The following is a 21973-nucleotide window of genomic DNA, read 5'->3' on the forward strand; positions in this document are numbered from 1 at the left end:
ACTCTACACGGTATTAATGTGTTCTGGAAAATTAATTTTCAAGATTGCGGATATTATCTTTTGGACAAATATGGATCGCTTTGCTTCTTTGAAAGTTGATTTGCAAATAATATTATAATAGAAATATTAATCAAATATTAATCCACATTTTTATGTAATTAATATCAAAATTGTTCAACAAACTACACAGACGGAATTTTCTCTCAAAATTTACCCTGAAAATCATAGTAATCGTGAGATAATATGGTATTGAAAGAATTTTATATAAGAGTTTCTCTTTTTATATACTATTGCGATAGATACGAATATTTGTTACTGTGGTAAATATTAATCAGAGAAATTCTTATAAAATTCTCCCCGTGTATCTAATCTGCCCTATCTGAATGGTAATTTTGATATTATTATATCCAAACTCTCTACACGGTATTAATGTGTTCTGGAAAATTAATTTTCAAGATTGCGGATATTATCTTTTGGACAAATATGGATCGCTTTGCTTCTTTGAAAGTTGATAAAAATTTACCCTGAAAATCAAGTAATCGTGAGATAATATGGTATTGAAAGAATTTTATATAAGAGTTTCTCTTTTATATACTATTGCGATAGATACGAATATTTGTTACTGTGGTAAATATTAATCAGAGAAATTCTTATAAAATTCTCCCCGTGTATCTAATCTGCCCTATCTGAATGGTAATTTTGATATTATTAGATCCAAACTCTCTGCACGGTATTAATGTGTTCTGGAAAATTAATTTTCAAGATTGCGGATATTATCTTTTGGACAAATATGGATCGCTTTGCTTCTTTGAAAGTTGATTTGCAAATAATATTAATAGAAATATTAATCAAATATTAATCCACATTTTTATGTAATTAATATCAAAATTGTTCAACAAACTACACAGACGGAATTTTCTCTCAAAATTTACCCTGAAAATCATAGTAATCGTGAGATAATATGGTATTGAAAGAATTTTATATAAGAGTTTCTCTTTTTATATACTATTGCGATAGATACGAATATTTGTTACTGTGGTAAATATTAATCAGAGAAATTCTTATAAAATTCTCCCCGTGTATCTAATCTGCCCTATCTGAATGGTAATTTTGATATTATTAGATCCAAACTCTCTGCACGGTATTAATGTGTTCTGGAAAATTAATTTTCAAGATTGCGGATATTATCTTTTGGACAAATATGGATCGCTTTGCTTCTTTGAAAGTTGATTTGCAAATAATATTAATAGAAATATTAATCAAATATTAATCCACATTTTTATGTAATTAATATCAAAATTGTTCAACAAACTACACAGACGGAATTTTCTCTCAAAATTTACCCTGAAAATCATAGTAATCGTGAGATAATATGGTATTGAAGAATTTTATATAAGAGTTTCTCTTTTTATATATACTATTGCGATAGATATGAATATTTGTTACTGTGGTAAATATTAATCAGAGAAATTCTTATAAAATTCTCCCCGTGTATCTAATCTGCCCTATCTGAATGGTAATTTTGATATTATTATATCCAAACTCTACACGGTATTAATGTGTTCTGGAAAATTAATTTTCAAGATTGCGGATATTATCTTTTGGACAAATATGGATCGCTTTGCTTCTTTGAAAGTTGATTTGCAAATAATATTATAATAGAAATATTAATCAAATATTAATCCACATTTTTATGTAATTAATATCAAAATTGTTCAACAAACTACACAGACGGAATTTTCTCTCAAAATTTACCCTGAAAATCATAGTAATCGTGAGATAATATGGTATTGAGAAGAATTTTATATAAGAGTTTCTCTTTTTATATACTATTGCGATAGATACGAATATTTGTTACTGTGGTAAATATTAATCAGAGAAATTCTTATAAAATTCTCCCCGTGTATCTATATTCTAATAATAATATTCGAAACAGAGATCATCGATTTTATCGATAATTTGAGAAATGATCTTTGTAGTGTATCGCGATGTAGATTATTCCAGATCGTATTACGGAGACACGTTAAAATAAAGGCGAATGTTTATATTCGCGGAGTTTACCCGTCGGATCATCATTAATCGAGGTGACTCATTGAGTGACACAGCATCGCTAAGGACGTCTCGAAGACGATAGGGCTGGCTGACTGGATGAGGCAGCGCTTCCTGCGATACACAATTAGTCCTCGGGTATTAATCCTGCCCGCTGGCCGTTACCCGACAGGATATTATGCCGCTGAAGGCGGCGAACAATGCGGATTATACGGGGAAAACGCTTCGATAGCGTTTCTAATACAGAATCTACGTGGGCGGTGATGGTGTAGTGGTTGGTTCACTGCCACCAATGCCGGGAGGAATATGCCATCCTCGTAAACGTTAGCCCACGGACCGACTTAACTTGGCTGGCAATAATAAAATGATATAGGAGGCGAAATATGCATTTAAATTATCGCCCCGCGATAATAATTTGCATACCGCCGCGCGGCACCTCTGCGCCACTTCGATGGGCCCCCGGTTCGCTTAGTTTAGCCCCGTTTAATTTAAATAATACTTCTCGGCGCGGGGAGGAAGGCCGAGGCAAGATATACATAAAATCGCCATAACATTATAAATTATAACTGATACGGCTTATATATATCGCGAGAGCGAAAGCTCTGGGCCTCCTCTCTTTTCTCTACCCTATCTCTTTCCCTCTTTTTTTTTTTTTGCCCTCTATCGTTTCTTCCATCCGCCGTCGTTTCGTCGCACAGAGATGCGCATTCGAATTATTACGGACACCTAAAGGACTCCTTCGTCTGATTAAGGTGCGCCAAATGAGCCCCCTCGATTGCCGAACCATTAATTTCAAATTTCTCGCGAGAGCGGAAAGGGATCGAGATTTACCCCTCGAGAGAAGAGATGATTCTCTCGCGAGGAATAATTGCAAAGCAATTTTTTTTAAGCGATCAAGTCTATTTTAATTTAAATAAGACGGTTTAATAGATTTGCACTTCGACGACTTTTGAACGTAACAGCATCTTCAACGCGAAAAATCTATAACAATAAAATTCACATTCATCATTCCGATTAGTCTAATAACGAGTGGAAAAATTAATAATCCACCATTGGGATCAAAGAAACTCGAATTCTATGATAATCAAATTGCACGGCCGGTCATCGCGATGGGCAATATGAATTTCTCCCCTCTGACTCTTTCATGGTCACAATTCTCTGACAATTCTAATCGCACAAGCCACTCTGCTTCTCTCTCTGTGCCTCAAGAATTAGATTATTATTTTATAATGATGAAAAAAAACACGATTGTTTTATTCTCGAGATATCTGTAAATTTCATATTGTGAATTCTGATCGAAAATTGAAATCTTTTACACGACTTAAGCTTTAGCTCGATTTATTTCGAGAGTGAGATTTAATTAGAATCTTTACTTTTTTATACAATAATAAATTATTGAGATATTAATAAGAAAAAAAAAGATCTTGTGTTTAATAAAAAATCCGCGACATTCAAGAATTAGATTATTATTTTATAATGATGGAAAAAAACACGATTGTTTTATTCTCGAGATATCTGTAAATTTCATATTGTGAATTCTGATCGAAAATTGAAATCTTTTACACGACTTAAGCTTTAGCTCGATTTATTTCGAGAGTGAGATTTAATTAGAATTTTTACTTTTTTATACAATAATAAATTATTGAGATATTAATAAGAAAAAAAAAGATCTTGTGTTTAATAAAAAATCCGCGACATTCAAGAATTAGATTATTATTTTATAATGATGGAAAAAAACACGATTGTTTTATTCTCGAGATATCTGTAAATTTCATATTGTGAATTCTGATCGAAAATTGAAATCTTTTACACGACTTAAGCTTTAGCTCGATTTATTTCGAGAGTGAAGATTTAATTAGAATCTTTACTTTTTTATACAATAATAAATTATTGAGATATTAATAAGAAAAAAAAGATCACGTGTTTAATAAAAAAATCCGCGACATTTTCCATCTACACTTATTCCTCTCTTGCAGGCGTTGATTGCACTTGACGAGTACCGCGATGCTTCTACCCATCGTCGTGCCAGCGAGGCCACGCAATTCTGCAAAGTATGCAGATCTAAGAATTTAAATGGCCGTCCTATATCGCCCGCATAAAATGACGGACACAATCGCGCTCGTAAACCACTATATTAAAATTCTATATTGTCCCGTCACCTTTCCCGCTCTTCTTCCCTTCTGTCGCACATCGCCCTGTCCGCTCCGTTGGCCACGTGTTCGCCTTTCTCACCCTCGCACACGAGGGTCCTGTAATCTTCCGCGCCCACCTACTGATCCTTACATTGTACGGAGTTTGCGGACGTATTCGTCGGACGAAACGTTGAAACGTTCGCGTTTATATACGCGATGCGGTCATGCATGGCGCCTCGCGGTCGAAGTATGAAATAAGCGGGCACGTCCACTTCCGGAAATGATGAGCCGGAAAAGCGACGGATATCGCGTCGCGTGGTAAGATATAAAAAAATTGCAGCGTGGACTGCTGCGGTAAGGTTCTTTTAATTATTCGAGATGATTAAGCGGACTCGTACTCGTAAAGAGAGAGAAAGAAAAATAGAAAGAATATAAATAATGAATTCATTAGATTAATGAAAGATTTTAATCATTTGTTTATACAAGTCACAACTGATTAATATTATCTCTATTCATAGGTACACTGAAAAAAAAATGGTTAACTTGACTAAACCTTTCAACTAAATTACTATTTTATTAGATTTAACATATATATTTAATTTAAATTATTTTGCATTCACGGTTTACTTGCGAATCGATTATATCTTATGCATATCTAATCAGAAGAAAATATCAAAATAAATTATAATAAAATATTTTTATATGAGTTATTAAAAAAATACATAATATAATCAAGGACTTGCAATTTTTTCAAATTAGTATTAAAATTATGTTGATAAATGTTTAATCTGTATTAGAACGACAAAATGTTTGACATAATTTATATGAAATACATTAATAATAAAAAAAGTCGATTTTACACATTTTAATAAAGGCGCGACACATAATAGCCTGTACTGACTTTGTTGCCTTCGCGATTGTTCACCGGGCATTCGCGTTTATGTGCACGTCGTGATCATGCATGCAGACATTGGCGCCTCGGTTCTCGGACGGTCGGCTGGAGGACATACGCGTAAAGTATGCATATCTCCACTTCAGAAAATACGGGTATATCAACCGCAGAGGCGCCGGTAGATGACTGGACAGCGATGTCGAAAGGAATTTTACTTCACCGGTGGTGGACGATGATGGAGTTTGCGGCTCTTTCGCCGCATAGGAATTACATTCGACGTATGTACAGGGACAATTCATACGGGCAAAACATTCTATAAATACAGAAGGGAAATTTTAGTACCTCTTCTCCTCTCGTTCTCTTTTCTCTCTCCCTCTTTCTCCTCGTTAATATCTTGGAAAGCAATCTCTCCGCGAACGTTACCGCTTTCTAGATCGCGCACGAATTATATTCGCTTGCGTGAGATATATAACTTCAATATTGTAATAACAGCGAAAGTCGAAAAGAATTAAAGGGGAGTGACAGGACGGAAGCGACATTGAGAGACGGCCGACGAATGCAAAAGATAACATTTCGAAAGAGGGTGATCACGAAACCGTACAAGTAATCGCGTCGTAATCGCAGGAGGAAAGGACGTGCCCAAGTGATATCGGCGAATTCTTTCGCGAGAGAGTATTAGAAAACGAACCGGGTGACTGTAATGGCAATTACGTTCGTATCGCTGATTCACGCGTGTCTCACCTATGTATATGCATATGTGTGTGTGTGTGTGTATCTACGCAACGGTGAGAGCGTACGCAATAAGTTAATCGCGTTAGCGGCTCGCTTGATTAAACGAGCGATCAGCCTGATGGCAGCCCGCCGTGGGCGCGGTCGAGCATTAATACAAAACTCGATTGTCATTCGTCGCCTATGCGATCCCGCACCCTCTGATTACGTCGATTCATTAACCGTGGCGGTTACCCTGCCGGCCTCGAAAATCAACTGACCTTTATCAACGTCCCGTCGAGAGGACCAAAATTGTACGCACGCAATATGCAAATGATCGCGATCGATAAATCGGCTAAATAGAAAACAAACGATGCATTTAAACAACTTTTGATACAAATTTAATTTAATTATATAATTTAATTTTATATATATAGTTTTATACACACGGAAAGAATTTTAGAAGAATTTCTCTGATTAATATTTACACAATAAAAAATATTAATATGTACATAGTAAAATTAATCGAACATATTTCATATCTTACTGTGATAGATATTAATATTTTTATTAATGAAAGAAACTCTTGTATAAAATTCTTTTAATACCATATTGTAGTATATGATGTTACTTCAATTTTTCTAAAAAAGTAAACTATAATTTATTATTTTTATATTACAAATACAATAACATAGAATTATTATCGCGAAAATGTCTATAAAACCGGAATATCAATACGCAAGAAATATTTTTCCGAAGCGCGGCTTGTGAGACTCGATTAATAATCACGAATTGATCTCGCATTTGTCGAGACCGACCCGACATAACGAGAGGCAACGAAATAAGACGAATTTCGACGTCGACGAATGACGCCCTAGCGCATTTAAAAGTTTTCTCCTCGTTAAGACGTATTCCCCGGAGTCGTCGGCAGAATCTAACGAGAGAGTGCCATGTTCCGCACTGTTGTTTCGCCCTCTCTCTCTTTTTCTTTCGCTGCTAGAAACACATTTATTAACGGCAGCTCGGCTCATCCCGCCACTAAGTACCGGTAAGAGAGTATACCCTCCCTGTTGCTCTTCCTCTTACCGAGAGCCTTCATTCACTTTGAGTCGGCTGTCTGTCGTGTCCCGTTCGGGGGTTGAGAAAAAAAAGACGTCACATTGTCGACGCCTTATTAATTCGAAGCCGAGGGTGGAGCGAGGCGAAGACTGCAAGCTTCAGCGTGGATGCTCGAGGTGTGTCGCAGGATGGGGAGTCCTTTGAAGAAATTAAAAGAACAGAGGGTATAATGTGAACACATCCATTTCCCCTCCACGGCTGTCGCGCGTCTCTTCGCCGTTTTCCTCGCTCACTGCTTTTCTTCCTCCTTTTCTTTCCGCGCTGTTTCGCACTCTCTTTCACTCCCTCTCTAGCCCTCCTTTTGCAGGATCCATTAACATTGCGCGAACTCTCGCTAAGCACCAGTCAGATAGACATCTCAAGTCTTGTCACGGTTTCTTAAAATCCGACTTATATTCCGAGCTATCTTGACCCATTCTCTCTAAATGTTTTCTCTCGCCCTCTCTCGAATCTTTCTTTTTCTTTTTTATTTATTTTTATATGTCGTAAGATGAGAAATCATTTACTAATTGAAACAATATATATTTCTGCCCAATTGGTAATTTCATTTATTGGTTATTCTTGAATAAATTCACATTTGAAGTAATTTGATATGTATATATTGCGTTGTCACATAAATTGATAAAAATGTAACTTATCGCCATCGTTATTGTCATTGTGCGTGAAATATATCTCGCTATCATATTTTAACAGAATATATAAAATATATGCACTCAGTTTCCAACTTTAGAGACATATATATCTTTTGGACGTTGCCGTTCGAATGGCGCGCGGCCCTCCCGTACATTTGTATCAATTCACATTCGGTAATATTCGCGCGTTTCTGCGTAGCCGAAAAGAGAGAAGTACGGCCATTCCCGCGTGAAGAGCGGTTGTCATAATGTAAGGCATCCGCGTAAGGATGGCAAACGAGAACGTTAGCCGAATAATGCAAAGCAAACCCTAGCTGAGATATAGTCCGGCATTTGTTCATATTAAGGCGCTGTCATGGCTCGCTATGTTCGCGGGTCACCCCTAGGTTCTTCCCTCCTCTTCTTTGTATATCCGCGACATTTCGGCCGCGTGGCTCTATGTGTGTATGTTTTGAAATTATATAGCGCGAGAACGCCCGACGTCGTTAGTCAACTCGTGCCGCATCTCTCGCTGTTAACTATGTGTATCTTGAGCACCCGTTACATCCCCATTTGTCAGCTCCGCTTCGTCGTACGCGCGCAATTTCGCGCGTTAAATCGCGCAGCCAGCGCGATATTTCGGCCGGCTATGACAACTCGCGTCCGGGATTTGTCTTGAACCGATGTTTGCCGAGCAAACAACAAATAAACGCTGCAATGCGAAAGGAATACATTACCAAAGATCGCGTTGTGTCTCGTCACATCGGTCAACATATAATTCGCGTCATGTTCACGAGCAGCGACTTAAGTACAATAGATATTTAATATCGTATTTTTAACAATGATTTTATTGAGAAATAATATCTTCAGAGAAAATAGTAAAGAAATTTTACGTGAAAATCGATGACTATGTTCGTTCTGGAATTCTCCTTGGACATTTCAATGACGAGCAGCAACGTAAGTATTTAATATCGTGTTTTTAACAATGATTTTATTGAGAAATAATATCCTCAGAGAAAATAGTAAAGAAATTTCGTGTGAAAATCGATGGTCGTCATTCAGGAATTTTCCTTGGACATTTCAATTCGAGAAGCAAAGTTCAGACTCGTCATTCCGCAGACAGACTTTGATCATAAGTGACACGCGCGACTTTACGGTAAATCTAAGTTCTAAACTAATAAGGCAACATGCGGATGGCACGATCGGGGGGAGGGCGAAGATAGAAACGGCGATAGAAGCAGAAGGGTCCAAGTTTCATGGAGCTGCGAACCAGGTCACCGATTACGACGTTGATCGTCTACGAGAGACATCCAAATTGGATAAGTTGAAGGAGCGAAATCTTCTCCCTTGCCTATGTGACCCCTATTAAACTTCCAAAGATTTCATTTAGATTTTTCATTTCCACGTCTTTAATTTTCATGTATTTTGAAACACTTGCTGTCGGATGCTAACATCGAATATTTCTTTTTTGTGTTTATTTTTAATTTAATATTTTTATTATTTTCAATTTTGAATGTAATAATAATAATCAGTGTAAGCTATTTTAAATTTTATAATAATTATCCTTCATTTTGGATTCCTACACAGAGAGAATTTTCTCTTAGAATTTACCCTGAAAATTATAATTATGGGACAATGAGGAAGAATTTTATTAGAGTTTCTCTGATTAATATTTACCCTACAATAAAAAATATTAATATCTACAAGATATAAAATATGTTTGATTAATTTTACTATGTATATATTATATATTAATATTTTTTATTGTGGTAAATATTAATCAGAGAAACAGTAAAAAAATTCTTCCAATACCTCATTCTTCCATAATTATAATTTTCAGGATAAATTTTAAGAAAATTCTCTCCGTATACGTTTACTATTTTTTTCTATAAATATTTACGTTGCTCTCTGGCCGTTTACGAAACATTGAAGGCGAAAAAAGAAGCGGAAAATTATCGCTGATAGAGCACCACATTCGTTTCCCAGTTCGAGTTTTCGCGTCGAAAGAGGACGAAGAGCGCGCTATAAGTGGTTGGCGTCGGGTGTAAATTTGCATTGAACGAAATGAGGCGCTATGGGGCATTCCAGTCCGAAGTTAATAGCTTCCCAACGATTAACTGTATCCCTCCACCCGTGCCCTATACCCTCTTCACTCTCTCCCTCTCTCTATCTCTTCTCCGTTCATCCACCACTCGCTCGCCCTCTCGCAACCCTCGTTCTCTTTCTCTCTCGTCCTCCACACGTGTCCTTCTTGCTCCTCTCGTCGCACGCGCCATGTCCCAGCTACCTATATCGTCCCTCCTAATAATGTATGTCCCAAAGGTCGCGAAATAACTGACTTCGTCGGTCGACGAATATCGTCGGCCGGATCGAGTCGCTAAATTAATCGTAAATTAATCTCGAAAAGGATTATAAAATAAACGCGATTGGTAGTAAAAGTATTCATCTTTTATCACGGCGATTGTGACTTTTGTCTGCCTGACAGGTCATCGATGGCACGTGGGGGTCGCTAAAGGCAGCGCCACTGCGGCAGCCAATAGTTTCCAGACGCGTAAAGGCGCCACGGGGGTTATAGGGCATAATTTAGTGGACAGTTTGATATACAAACAATCTTTAATGAAATTCTTGGTGTTCATTAATAACGCATTACAGCCTCGCGCGCCGGTGTGTCGGCATCGGTACCCGGGAATCTCGCGCTGTGTCTCTCTCTCTCTCTCTCACTCCCTCTTTCTCTTTCCCTCCCGCTCTTTACCACCCCCTTTTATACCCTTCCATTTTCCTGCTCATACTGCCGCCGCTTCCGTGCCACGCGTACCATCGTCCGACACCCTTTATCGCCTGGCTTTCAACCAACCCTCGCTCTCTCCGCCACCGGAGAACCCGATGAATCAACGAATATGTGCGAATATGTTACACATTGTCACTCGATTTTTTATCGATTACGAGCAGAAATCGACGATATAATTGATTTAATTTATGGATTTAAATTTATAGATTTAGATTTATATTTTAGATAATACTTTGCTTATTCGTAACACGTATTTATTTATTTATGAAATTTATTTATTGTATTATATCCTGAATCAATTAATTTTATTTTGAAAAAAGTTTATTTTTGTATACGAAAAAATATTCTACAGAGAAAATATTATTAAAATATATTCTTACTTTTATTCTGAAAAGCCACGTCAGGTCTTACGCGAGCTTGTTTCACTTCCCACCCCATCTGCACATTTTCTTTCGCAATACGACGTCGAGAACGAGAGACGCAACGATACTCGATATATCGAGAGACGAAAAGAAGTCTCCCCCATCAGAGAAACCCGGGGAATAACCATCCTCTGGGTAGAAAAAAAAAAGTAATTGCCCCTTGATACACGCCGATACCCCACCTGCGGGGATGCCGCCTCGTAATGATGTTCGCGTTTCGAACTTAGTTCGAAATTAAATATCGGGGCAAGGAGAACGGCGGGAAGAAACGTCGAAGAGGAATCGGGAGGTTGCGAAGAGGGATGAGTAGACGACGTTGCGCACCTGCCTTTTTCCCGGGGGCGGCATGATAAAAATCAAACTGGAAAACAAACGAGAAGCGGGATCGTATTATAAAGTTTTTTAATCGATAGACGATGCGCGTCTCGGGGAGAGGCGAAAGAGGCAGGTTTAAAAGACGGGGAGATATCTCGCGGGTAGAGATAGATGGATAGATGGGGGATGAGAAAAAGAGAGAGAGAGGGTCCCCGAAAGAGAAAATGGCGCGATCGGGCGAAGAATCCTGCGGCGTGCTTACTGGCTCGTGTAATAATGAATTTATACCTCGCGCGGAAACGTTTTCGGGATCGGCGACGTACCACTTTTCTTTCTCGCCTCGCTTGTCTTCTTAAAATTTTAATTAATGAAAAGGTCCTGGAGGTCCGACGAGATCTTTGTTCAGAGATCTTTATTTTGTGGATGCAATGATTCAATTCCCTTGTTAATAATAAACTTATAATATTATTAGAACGATGAAATAATATATTTGATGATTAATTATCAGAATAAATACTAATTTCTCTTTATTTTTTTATTTATTGTTACAGTCGCTACAACCTACGGATCCACCAATTTTTGAAGTCACAAATGTACTGATAAACGAGACAGGAACGCAGTTGGCATTATGGGGCAACTTGGGCATCTCTCTCATGGTGCTACCGAAACGATGGGGCAAGGACGCCGTTTACGAGGGTGGCAAGGAAGCGATTCTCTGCACGTAAGTACACATTTACTTTCAAAATCTTTATTTCTATGAAAATTTTGCTTATTTGTAATACAATTTTAAATATTATATTACACAAGCGGAAAAGCCTCGACTTACTCAAAAGTTTGAGTATTTACCTTAAATCCGTAAATAAAATTTTAATTAAAATGATAGCATCGCAATAACAATTGTGCGAATATATAATATTAATGTTTATATTTATTGTTTTAATCACATTCTATTCTCGAAGTCTTAAAAAATTAATATCATAAGATGCACAATATAAAATGTTTAATAATTATTTATTAACAATTTCTCTGAATATCTGAAGATGTAACAAAATAATTAAATTAGCAATACCAAGATGCATCTCTCGATATCAATCGGCGTCCTCATTGATTTTCGCGATCCTTGAAGAAACTCGCGTACCGAAAAAAAATCGTAAAAAAAGCAGAGATAAGATTAGCGGCGGATAATAAATCGCGCGTATCTGCTTTTCCCCCGCACCGTCGCTCTGTCTCCCGTAGGCGTCCTAATATCCTGTAATTAAGAGGGTGTTACGGTGACGCCCGGGAAACCCCTTCGGTCTCCCTCTTATGGAATTAAGGTGGCTTTACTCGGTTAGTTTTCAAAAGTTCCGGGGGACCAGGAAGCACCGCTGAATACTAACCGCCTCATCAACGACACATGCCACCCGAGACTACTGTCTCGCGTAACATTACCCCGGCGGTGTGTGCCGGCCCCCGTTTGCGCCCCCGACCCCCAGTCGTAATCTTTCGGACGATTAGAATGTCGCGCAATTACGAGCGTCGGAGATTACTCTGGTCGTACTACTTACTCGTCCGGCGCGTCGCTTAATCTTGGTGTAGTCGATCGTCGTCGATCGATCTCTCTCTTCTGTAAATATAGTGTCGTCCCATACACTTCTATCGACAATTCTTCTATTAACAAATAGATTATTGAAATACATTACTATTAATATACATTAATATATATTAATGTATATTAATGGTAATTTGTTTATTAATGGAAGAATTGCCCCTTTGACAATATAGAAGGCACAATAGATCTATATGGGAGGACGCTATATATTTATGGAAAAAAGGGATCTATTGACGACGATCGACTGGAGTAAGTAGTACGACCAGCGTAATCTCCGACGCTCGTAATTGCGCGACATTCTAATAGTCCCGATGTACCTATATTTATGGACGCTATATTAATTAATATGATTAATAGTACATTAATAGTATATATACGACCCCCGGTCGTAATCTTTCGGACGATTAGAATGTCGCGCAATTACGAGCGTCGGAGATTACTCTGGTCGTACTACTTACTCGTCCGGCGCGTCGCTTAATCACGGTGTAGTCGATCGTCGTCGATCGATCTCTCTCTTCTGTAAATATAGTGTCGTCCCATACACTTCTATTGACAATTTTTCTATTAACAAATAGATTATTGAAATACATTACTATTAATATATATTAATGTATATTAATATATATTAATGTATATTAATGGTAATTTGTTTATTAATGGAAGAATTGCCCCTTTGACAATACAGAAGGCACAATAGATCTATATGGGAGGACGCTATATATTTATGGAAAAAAGGGATCTATTGACGACGATCGACGATCGAGTAAGTAGTACGACCAGCGTAATCTCCGACGCTCGTAATTGCGCGACATTCTAATAGTCCCGATGTACCTATATTTATGGACGCTATATTAATTAATATGATTAATAGTACATTAATAGTATATATACGACCCCCGGTCGTAATCTTTCGGACGATTAGAATGTCGCGCAATTACGAGCGTCGGAGATTACTCTGGTCGTACTACTTACTCGTCCGGCGCGTCGCTTAATCACGGTGTAGTCGATCGTCGTCGATCGATCTCTCTCTTCTGTAAATATAGTGTCGTCCCATACACTTCTATCGACAATTTTTCTATTAACAAATAGATTATTGAAATACATTACTATTAATATACATTAATATATATTAATGTATATTAATATATATTAATATATATTAATGTATATTAATGGTAATTTGTTTATTAATGGAAGAATTACCCCTTTGACAATACAGAAGGCACAATAGATCTATATGGGAGGACGCTATACATTTATGGAAAAAGGGATCTATTGACGACGATCGACTGGAGTAAGTAGTACGACCAGCGTAATCTCCGACGCTCGTAATTGCGCGATATTCTAATCGTCCCGATGTATATTTATGAACGCTATATTAATTAATATGATTAATAGTACATTAATAATATATAATTAATAGTAGTAATTAATAGTAGCATGATTTGACTTCAAAATCCGACTTTTTTATGAAAGAAAATTTTGAAAATGTTGACGTAAACTGAGATGTTTAAGTAAAACTCAAATCTTTTAAAAGACCATTGTGCGATATATAAAACTATTACAAAAAATTAAAATCTCGACGATAAAAAAAGAGTATCATGCGAAGCTATACCAGAAAACTCATCACTAAATTAAGCGGTAATTAATAGCAAAATACGATGACCCTTAATCCGCCAGGCGGTATAAACGCGAAAAAGGGGTAACCGCTCGTTTTAAGTCGTCCTCCGCATTATAATTTCATAATAAACTGAATTCAGAATAAATGCAGGTACTTTCCTACCGACTTCCTGCTAATTCGTAATTCCGAACTTTTTCCGGAAGCGAACGAACCGCTTGTTCCTCGAGAGGGAGAGAGGGAAAGAGATACAGAGAGGGCAAAGAGAAGAGAGAGAGAAAACGAGAAAAAGAGGAAAGCAAAGCAAGAGAGGAACAAGCGACCGCTGCTAAACAAACTGGCCAAATTAAGAGCGGCAGTTTGCGCTAAAGTTTTTTCGCCGTTTCACTTAGGCGATTTCAACCGGTCTCCTGGTTCGAGCGAATTTATTAAGAACACACATAGAACGCACATTATGCGCGCACACCGCGCGAAAGATCGCAGTTTCTAAGTGAGTCGCGACCATTAGAACGAATCTCGGGGATTTAATGTCTCTCTCTCTCAGCTGGCTTAAATAAGGCTAAATGAAGTTTATGCGTTATTGCCGGCAGAACTTCCGGTGGCTTCGCTTCCTCTCGCCGAGGTCCCGAGCGCGTTATCATTCCACAATTCCAAATAGCTATACATATAAACACGTGATACATGATCAGACCGACCCAGGCGAATGTTTCTTATACCAGATAAAGTCAAAGATACACGGAGAGAATTTTCCCTTAGAATTTAGCCTGAAAATCATGGTAATCGTAGAACAATATGGTATTGAAAGAAAAAAGAAAATATTAATATCTATCACAATAAAGTAGAAAATATGTTATTTTTTATTGTGGTAAATATTAATCAGAGAAATTTTTATAAAATTCTTCTAGTATTATATTGTCCCATAATTACTAGGATTTTCAGAGTAAATTCTAAGAGAAAATTCTCTCCATATATTATTGAAGACGACAAGGAAAATTTTGCTCGTTCTAACTTTGAAAATTACTCGCGCGTTGAATTATAAGCATAATACAAGACTCATCATTTCTTGTGTAACACTGTAATTATTTGCATTTTGTATTAATAATGCATTTAGTCGATTTTAATCGCAATAAGAATGAAAGATCGTTATGATTAAACGCGAGATAAATCGATATCGCTCCGCGAAGAGACGGACATTTGTTCATTCATCTCCGAGTCACGGTGAGCTTCAAGAGCGTTCTCCTTCCAGAGCGATGTAATAATCGAAGAAATTAAAAATGCAAACGTGGGGGGGAAACTTTCGATTGGACGTTCTCGTCGACGCTTCTCGTCGCGCGTCCTGAAACCGAATAACAGGAACAGGTGCCGCAGCTTGCGACCACGTCGGTTGCAGGGAGGACGGGCCTCGGATTAAGCAAATGGCGGCAATAATAGTGATTATTCGGATTATGATATCAGAGCGCGAAGTGGGTTCGCTTGGACTTACCGGCAAACCACTAACTGCCGCGCCGCCAAATCCTGACTTCAAGACACCGGATTAAAACTATTACCACTTCGCGGCAGCCCCTTCGGTCTTATTCCGCTTCATTTCAAGCTCTCCTCTGCCTCTTTCCCGTTTGTGCATCCCCCACGGATTCTCTCACCTTCGCGAAAAACTCGTCCGCCCTTCTCGGATGTTTTAAATGTCCCCGAGGATCAAGAATCTCTGGCAGTTTCCTTTGCGCAAAATCATCCAAAAGAAAAATGTACGGAATGTTGACGTTAATGCAGATTTTATTTTATCGAATTAATGACGAATCTTTTTCATTTGCGATCCATTCGTCACATTTAGAACATGTTTGTGAAATCTTTATTAATTGACAATGCGGAATATGAATATATTTAGTCTAATATAAATATAATAATTATCTTTCTCTTTCGTGTACTTTTCATTATGCTATTCTTTTGAGAGAAGAATGTGTGTAAAATATAACGTGAATCTTTATATTTATTAAAAATTTAATTATTAATGTGTTAATATAAAAGATAAATTAATGAATTATTTGATTTATTATAGCATGATTATCTATTGTAATTTTGAATTAATATTTTTGAAATATTAGGACACCCTGTAAGTATATTTTTAAGATTTTGTAATATTACAAATATTTATCTAATCATCGAAATTTTTTAAATTTGTTAGTCGACATTAAGCCCGATCTGACATAGCAAGTAGTATTACTTTAGATTTAGTCTGACCAGTTACATCTTTATTTAATGACACCAAATGATTATATGACTGTGATAAAGAGCGTTTTATATAATTAAAATTATGTTTCTAACATACACAAAAATAAAATTGTTCAATTCCTTATTCTTTGAAATTGCATATGGGGATGAATAATAAAAAATCTCGAGATTTATACAATGCGATAGAAGCACTTGTCAAAATATTAGTAAATAACAGCAAATCGGAATAATTAAACCGCAGAGTAACAGTTTACTCTCCTTCCAAAGGCAATATAGGATCCCTTCCGCGGATAATCGCTATAGGAAGTAAGTACAATTCCTAGCGCGTAATGCGGCCACGGGGTGGATCGTCGCGGTATTAATTCGACAACGAATTGCGAAAGCGGCGCCATTCCGCGCGGCGGCCGGAAGATCGTCGCCTCTTGGTTGGCCCGCGCGGCTAATTATTGTTTTAAGGATTACCGTTATGTGTTTATTATGCGGAGGACCTCGCCCCGCGACCACCCCCTTACCACCTGCCTTAATATTCGGTAGATTTCAGCTTCTCGGAACGGCGCAGAGAAATCTACGGCGTTTCTTCTCACTCCGCGACTCGCTCTCCCTTTCCCTTCGCCAAAAGTCAGCCTACGTTTATGAATAATTCTCACCTCTTATAACCAACCCCCTCATCCACCCAACCTTTACCCAATCCACTCGCCGGCACCGCGAGCGTCTCTCCGAAATCGTCCTACGGAATATTCGCCTCGTAAACCCCTAATGCCTGGCTCTTCATCTGCGAGCTTCCAGATTCCGAGCTCCGCGAAACAGACGAGTCACCGTAAACGTTCGCAGCAAGAAACAAAATAGATATTTGACACACGTATGTAATTAGATACGAATATTTCGTATTATATTGATAAAAAAAACAAAATCTTGTGACAGATAATTTGCGGCCTATTAATAATTATTGATTTTTTTTATTTTTTCGATTTTTTATTAATAAATTTTTTATAAAAAATGTATTTAAAAATTAATAAATTTTTTATAAAATTGCAATAGATATATCTTATTAAAGATCAGCTAATAAAATATAATATACAAGACATAAAATATATTTAAAAGTACATGAAAGATATGCGAATAATAATTTTTTTATTATTTTTATAATTCATCAAGAAAACACTTTTTGACAGTTTTGAGATACGAATATTATGTGCGATATGATGAAGCATCGACATTCGTTCATTCATATTATCTCAAAATTTATTGCTCGATTATCTTTATGCATTGACAACATATGATAAAATTCTAGCGATATTGCCGCGGTATGTACACGATGAATTGAATTTATATCTTCTAGATCGAACAAAAAATGCAGGCTCACATTTGGTGTGAAAGAAATATTTGTCTGGACACGTAATGTTTATGGCGGCGCAAGAGTGGATGTGTGGACATGCCTGCGACTATTTTATATCTTCCGCACGACCACACATTCCTCAAAATTTATATTAAAAACCATCGTATCGCGAGTTACTGTTTGCACGATGTAACTGCCAGATTGCGGTTTTATCACAGTCGAAAAAAATATTCAGCTTTACACTGCACCTCGAACTGCGTCGACGCGGTCATACTTACTCTACAATTAAATAAAAATTGATTTTTTTATATGCATATTAAATATTATCCATACGCACCATAAATAACAAGAAAAATCGCTGAATACACGGATAAGTAGATTTCAAAATGATAATTATTGCACTAGTAGATTAATATACATAACTGGTCAGACTTATAATAAGTAGATAAAAGTATGATTGATCAGATGATCTATACGCGCCATAAATAACAAGAATAATCAGTAAGAATACAGAGACATTAAATAGATTTTAAAATGGCAATTATTGTACTAGTAGATTAAGACGTATAACTGGTCAGACTTATAGTACCTAAGTAGAGAAAACTATGATTGATCAGACGTAAGTGGACGTACTACTTGTTATGTCAGTCCGGCTAATATAATATAAATTTTCATAATCAGACAGTGTATCGGACATGTTTAAAATATAAAATTATTATTTACATTTATATGGGGTGTCCAAAAAATAAAATTTAATCAAATCCAAATATACTAGCATAATATAAATAAACTAGTATAATAATTATCATACTTATTATATTAGTAGATTAAGATGCATAACTGGTCAGGCGTATAGTAAGTAGATAAAACTATGATTGATCAGACAGTCCATACGCGCCATAAATAATAAGAAAAATCGCTGAATACGCAGATAAATAAATTCCAAAATTATTATTATACTAAGACCCGGTTTCAAAAACGTCGGTTAACTTTAACCTCCGGTTAAATTATATCTATGTCTCTTTTTAAATACGTATGTGAAAAGTGATAAAAATATAATTTAACCGGAGGTTACAGTTAACCGACGTTTGTGAAACCGGGCCTAACAGATTAAGATGCATAACTAGGCCGCGCGCCGACACGATCATATTTATTCTACAATTAAATATAAATTGATTGATTTATAGACATTAAATATTATTCTTAGTATGATAATTATTATACTAGTTTATTTATATTATGCTAGTATATTTGGATTTGATTAAATTTTATTGTTATAATTAACAAGAAAAATCACTGAATATGCTGGCATTAAGTAAATAAAATGATAATTATTGCACTTGTAGATTAAGACGCATAACTGGTCAAACTTATAGTAAGTAGATAAAACTATGATTGATCAGACGATCTATACGCGCCATAAATAACAAGAAAAATCAGTGAATACACAGACATTAAATAGATTTCAAAATGATAATTACTATACTAGTAGATTAAGACGCATAACTGGTCAGACTTATAGTACCTAAGTAGAGAAAACTATGATTGATCAGACGTAAGTGGACGTACTACTTGTCATGTCAGTCCGGCTAATATAATATAAATTTTAATAATCAGACAGTTTATCGGACATGTTTAAAATCTAAAATTATCATTTACATTTATATACGGTGTCCAAGAAATAAAATTCAATCAAATCCAAATATACTAGTATAATAATTACCATACTTATTATATTAGTAGATTAAGATGCATAACTGGTCAGACGTATAGTAAGTAGATAAACCTATGATTGATCAGACAATCCATACGCGCCATAAATAATAAAAAAAATCGTTGAATACGCAAATAAATAAATTCCAAAATTATTATTATATAACAGATTAAGATGCATAATTAGGCCGCGCGCCGACACGATCATATTTATTCTACAATTAAATATAAATTGATTATTTTATAGACATTAAATATTATTCTTACGTGTTATAATTATCAAGAAAAATCACTGAATATGCCGGCATTAAGTAAATAAAATGATAATTATTGCACTTGTAGATTAAGACGCATAACTGGTCAAACTTATAGTAAGTAGATAAAACTATGATTGAGCAGACGATCCATACGCGCCATAAATAACAAGAAAAATCAGTGAATACACAGACATTAAATAGATTTCAAAATGATAATTACTATACTAGTAGATTAAGACGCATAACTGGTCAGACTTATAGTAAGTAGATAAAACTATGATTGATCAGACGTAAGTGGACGTACTACTTATCATGTCAGCCCGGCTAATATAACACAGATTTTGATAATCGGACAGTTTATCGGACATGTTTAAAATCTAAAATTATCATTTATACCTATATAGGGTGTCTAAAAAATAAAATTCAATTAAATCCAAATATATCAATTTTTTAAAAGTTGTCGCATATGATCATTTTCAGGCAAGTGTGGGCGTGAAAAAAAACGATATTTGCTGAATTCCCACGTTCTGATATTTGGTTGAAACCTTCGCTCCCGGGCGAAAGACAAACAATAAAGAAGACAGATTTACGACGCGCCATGAAGTTCGCTGGCTAATCTGTCACGCGTGCAAGCTCATTTATTTCCGAACGCGGAAATTTCACGGACACCGGTTGCAGAAGCGGTCAATCGCGCGCGCTGGAGAGAGTTTCTCGAGCATATGTTGAACGTGCTACGGAATATTTCACCCACGGGGGCTGGAATCACTCCTCTCCCTCCTGTCCCCCTTTTCGGCCCATCTACGCGAACGCGCGGGAATCGTTCTCCTATCTGACCCGGGCCGCTGGTCACGGGAGGGGAAAAGGGAAAGGGGAGGATCACGGTGCGTTTATTTAAAAAATGATTTAACCTAATGGTTTTACATATGTAATCCCGATATAAACCCGAAGCTAATCTCGGTCGACCACACGCGGTGCTGCACACATATACATATATACACGCGCGTCGTGTGTAAGAGAAAGAGAAAACCCGTCTCCAAACACCACGACACTCCGCTACACCCTCCTACGTGTGCATCCCCCACACTTCGAATTCACCCCCTATTTTTTCTACTTTTTTTCGATGAGCAAGCACTAACGAAAATCACCGGCTTGCCGGTGTTTTTTCGCGGCTAGCGTGGGATTGGCGGGGGATGAATGGACACGCAGGAGGGGGTTGTTTGCGGAGGCCGAGCATAGGGTCGCGCTGTACTCGCGCGCAGGGATGATTTAGATGGTCCCCGATGATATCCGCGCCTTTTGAAAAATGTCGGCATGCCGAGGAAAAAGCGTATAAGCCGTTTTACGGTTTACGTGTGTCGCGCTTTATCAGGCCCGGCCCGGCTTGAAACTTTATTGCCGGCCGAACGATATTTCTCGTCGAATCAGCGTTAACGAAAGAGTTAAATTACGAGAGATCGCGCGGAATTAAAAAGCTCGCCGTTACACTATATAATCGGCCGACATTCGTTCCGCGACGCAAACAAAGAATAAATTCGTTTATCTGGTGTCTTTACTCTTGATCGTAGAGATATTCCTTTTTCGCAAGACTTTTATGTATATTTTTATTTGTCGGACAATTATTAAAACTAGGTTTATCAGCACTTTAATCATTCTCAAGTATACATATAAAATATAGTCTGCAGCATTTGATTGAAAATTTAAATTTCACGAATTTAGCAAATTAATTATTGTTTTTATTAATTAATTACTTTTGTATCAAATTTAATTTTTTTCTAATTACTTTATCAGCATTTCAATCATTCTCAAGTATATATATAAAATATAGTCTGCAGCATCCGATTGAAAATTTAAATTTTATGAATTTATCAAATTAATTACTTTTAAATTAAATTTTTTTATTAATTAATTACTTTGACATCTAAAATACGATTTTAAAGAGAACTCTGTACAGATGATATACAGATCATATTTCGACGAAACGTCAAATTTAAAGGTTCTCTCATAATTCATGTACAAGACGACGGGTCTCTCGCGCGCGATTTGAACCCCGATTTATAGAATTATCATGACACCAATGATATGCAGATTCGTACGTTCATCTACCATGGCGCGCGTTGCAGCAGGTACCTTCGTCTAATCAAAGAATTCCGAGCGTCGCGTCGCAGAGAATTTAAATACGCGAGACGCGTTCCAGTC

General features: G+C 36.8%; 1 protein-coding gene across 1 annotated transcript in view; it reads left to right on the top strand.

Moving 5' to 3' along the window:
* mbo (nuclear pore complex protein Nup88) overlaps positions 1–21973 on the top strand; it is a 74245-nt gene that overhangs the window by 40931 nt on the left and 11341 nt on the right. The window contains exon 2 of the mRNA XM_029315803.2: positions 11588–11757. Coding sequence (XP_029171636.1) covers positions 11588–11757 — 170 coding nt within the window. The remainder of the gene's footprint in view (positions 1–11587; positions 11758–21973) is intronic.

Source organism: Nylanderia fulva, unplaced genomic scaffold, assembly GCF_048542155.1.
Source record: "Nylanderia fulva isolate GAGA-0341 unplaced genomic scaffold, ASM4854215v1 Scaffold10, whole genome shotgun sequence".
NCBI lineage: Eukaryota > Metazoa > Arthropoda > Insecta > Hymenoptera > Formicidae > Nylanderia > Nylanderia fulva.